Source organism: Galendromus occidentalis, unplaced genomic scaffold (genome assembly GCF_000255335.2).
Source record: "Galendromus occidentalis unplaced genomic scaffold, Mocc_1.1 scf7180000077086, whole genome shotgun sequence".
NCBI lineage: Eukaryota > Metazoa > Arthropoda > Arachnida > Mesostigmata > Phytoseiidae > Galendromus > Galendromus occidentalis.
The window spans coordinates 2,039,938-2,043,717 of NW_003805074.1; the positions used below are offsets into that span (position 1 = coordinate 2,039,938).

The 3,780-nt window shown below is 49.9% G+C and overlaps 1 protein-coding gene across 1 annotated transcript in view; it reads left to right on the forward strand.

Annotated features, from left to right (window-relative positions):
- Slik (Sterile20-like kinase) overlaps window positions 1-3,780 on the forward strand; it is a 14,802-nt gene that overhangs the window by 6,755 nt on the left and 4,267 nt on the right. The window contains 2 exon segments of the mRNA XM_018638516.1: window positions 1,699-2,458; window positions 2,554-3,119. Of these exon segments, the coding sequence (XP_018494032.1) occupies window positions 1,699-2,458; window positions 2,554-3,119 (1,326 nt within the window).

A 3,780-nucleotide genomic window follows, 5' to 3' on the forward strand; every position in this document is an offset into this window, starting at 1 on the left:
AGGAGAACAGAGACCTTCTTGCAGGCATGATTCTGGAGCGATCGCGACAATCCTCAATGATTGGTGCTCTATATAAGGCTTTCGTTCCTTGTTCTGTCGGCCGGCGAGCCGGTCGGTCGATTCATCGATCGATCCGACTATCCGAGCTTGATCGGGTCGAATGGATTCGGCGGGAATATTCTCCTACCGAGCACGCGCAACGACCGCAATGATCCGCTGATAGAGCGGTCGGTTCTGGAGATTCCGCTGATTCGACCCCGTGAACATGGATAAAATTTACTGCAGTTTAAATTGTAAATATTAATTTAGCTTCTCATAGTGTAGAGAAGGAGAAGATTCGTAGCGCTTTCCAAAATAGATTCGTTCGAATGGACGCGGGACTGTGGGGTCGACGACAATTCCGAACAAATCAAGATTTCCTCCAAGAAAATATATTTTCTGTTTTTCCTGGGAGCAGATAGCTTAACGAACGTGGGAAAGCGGGAAGCTAGCGGCCATGTTTTTCGAAGAAAAGTCCGACGTGGACGACACCGTAGGATAGACTCACAGATGGACGGAATGATGATTCAAAAAATAAATTAATGGTGCCGCGGATGTATTCGTCTTATTCAAAGAGTAAGTTGAGGGGGCCGCGAATATGTTCGCCAACTTGTATCGGATACATGCGTTGTATATACATGAGTGTTGGAGCGGGAACCACATCTATAAATCATGCTTACACAACCGAGCGACCGAGTCGAATCATTATTTATAAATCCACTTGATTTGTGGTGTAATTGATCGAATGTCAAATGTACAGTGACCGATGAGTGGAGATTTCGTCCCTGCGGAGGTAAGATCCCGAACGAGACAACAGAGTAAGTCCATGGTGATTTCAACGCGTATCGCAGCAGGCAGAGGTCACCTCACCCATGGAGAATCTGGAAAATTGTGTATTCCGAACTTATACTCGGCGTCGAGAGACGATGCATGGGGGGAAAATTCAACGAGGGATTCAAGCACAATCATGTTCAGCCGATGCTCTCCTGGATGGAGCTAATACGAGGCGAATGATGACGGCTTCAATACGGGCTCCCTCTACGGTGATCGAATCGATGATCGCTCGTTAATCGAGCGTCAATCCGTATCGATGGAACCGCTCGCCGATTCTCACGAGCACATGCAGCATGCAATATATTATGTGGATACAGATATTCAATCAGCCGTCCGTTCGGACGCCGCTGCCGCCGCCGTCATCGTTACTAGGAACAGGTGTTCACCCGTCGCATAGATCCGATGTTGACTGAGCCAGAGGAGATCGAATATTTCCGAGCAGGAATTACGAATCGAGGACCATCTCGCTCCGGACTGACTTCGACATAATATCTCCAGCAAACATGAGGTACATATTTGAGCTGTTGCCTACATGTACATTCGAATTTTTAGGTCCTCCTCGCCCTCTATTCGATTCCGGTTCCAATAAAAAGGCTGATAACTTCGTTATAGAAGTTATTCAGTAGTCCAGACAGTTGATGCCACGTCCTTACTTCCCTACCTCTAAGCACAGAACTCAATATTGGTGCAGTCGACAGGAAATATAGTCAGATCGAGAAAGAGGCTCTTGCTCTGGTCTCTACCGTCGAAAGACTTCACAAATTTATCTGGGGCCGTCGATTTATCCTCCAGACGGACCACAGGCCCCTCGTTGCTCTGTTCCAGCCTAACAACATGAAAGGTCTCAGCGAAGGCACCGCAGCGCGTTTGAGACGTTGGGCTCTTCGCTTGGTGGGTTACGATTTCCATATCGAATACGTCCGAACAAGTGACTTCGGCCATGCCGATGCGCTGTCGCGTTTGATCCGCGAACTCAGAAAAGACGGGGAAGACGCCGGCCTGGATGAGGTCATCGGTCATCTCACCCTTTGTGAGCAGGAAATCGTAATGATTCCCTCCATCTCTCCGAGAGTGCTCAGCCTTTCGCAGGATGTCAAGGAGGCATCTCGGAAAGATCCCGTGCTGGTATCTGTTCTCGAACGCGTCAGGAAAGGTTGGCGCGATGACGATTGTAGAGATCCGGTTCTCCGGCCTTTCGCTCAACAGGCCGAAAGCTTATGCGAGACCGATGGTTCCCTTCTACTGAATGATCGCCTCATCGTGCCGCAACCCCTGCGTAAAGCTGTGCTCCACAAAGTACACGTCGCGCATCCAGGTGTCCGGCGCATGAAAACGCTCGCACGGGCTTACTTCTACTGGCCAGGAATGGGCAAAGATATCAAAGGGTTGGTGAAGAGTTGCAGGCACTGCATCCAACACGCCGCAAATCCGCGCAAGATACCGCTGCAGCCCTGGCCCGATCCAAAGAGTCCGTGGACTCGAATTAATTTGGACTACGCCGAACCTCAGAGAGGGAAAATTTTCCTGGTCATTGTTGACAGCTTCTCCAAATATCTCGATGCGGCGTGGATGACTCAAGCCACTAGTCAGACTCGGGTTGCCTACATGAGAGTCGTGTTCCGAGATTTTTCGGCCCATCGCAAACGATTGTTTCGGACAATGGCCCGCAATTCGTTTCAGTGGAGTTCGCAAGATTCTGCGAGGAATTCGGAATCATCCACCTGCGTATCGCTCCTCGACATCCGCAAAGCAACGGCCAGGCGGAGAGGAAGGTCGCAACGTTAAAGAACGCGATTTCTTCCGATCCGAAGTCCCTGGATGGAGCGGTGGCCGCTTACAATTATACTCCGTGTTCCGCTATCGGCGACTTAACACCGGCCGAACTGTTTTTCGGATGCAAGCTCCGAAGGCCTCTCGATTTCTTCCGCAAGGAGCCGGTCTCGGATTCTTCTACCACCTCTTACCAGCGACGTATGAAGGAGTATTTCGACACCCAGCATGGCGCGCTTCCACGTTCTCTATCATTGGGAGAGGAAATCACGATTGAACTAGCCAATGGCTCCCGGGTCCGAGGTGAAATCAGCGGTTTCAGGGGCGACGCCCTGGTTTTGGTTTCGGTGGACGGGAAAGAGCACGTACGTCACAGGAACCAGGTCTGGAAAAAGGCTCAGGGCGCACCGGAACCTCTGAGCGTGGACAATGAGGAACTTCTGGGTCCTATTTTCGCGGACTCCAGCCCAGACTCGGTTTTAAGAAGGTCTCCCCGTCTACTTCCCCCGGTCGATTACAGGCGACTTGCAGGTCTCACTCCCTCGGGAGAAAGGGAGGAATGTTAGGTCCTCCTCGCCCTCTTTTCGATTCCGGTTCCAATAAAAAGGCTGATAACTTCGTTACAGAAGTTATTCAGTAGTCCAGACAGTTGATGCCACGTCGTTACTTCCCTACCTCTAAGCACAGAACTCAATATGAATCTTTACATTCATATACTTCTTCTGCGAAGATATACAACATCTGGGCTACTTCATGCATGCATTAATATATCTACATACTCCCGCTCTCCCATATATATGAGAAACATACATATATATATACGAATGAAATCCCCCTAAGCAGCCCACAATCGAATGATTCGTTACATCTGAAGTAGCTCAAAAAACCTCACTCAATCGGTCGCGTGTCAATATCGGAATATCGACATGGCCTGCTCGATATCACACACCCTGCACGTCATGTCCGAATTCGTGCAGAGAATCTCGGCTCAATTCGACCTCATAGCCAAGAGCTTGGGAACCGGGGTTTCTGTTTCCGGAGAGAAACCTACAGCAGGCTCGAACCCGTGAGGATACTTCACCTAGACGTCGACTTGCCTACTCGTCGGAGGTCAACAACCATTTAGAACCTCGAGGA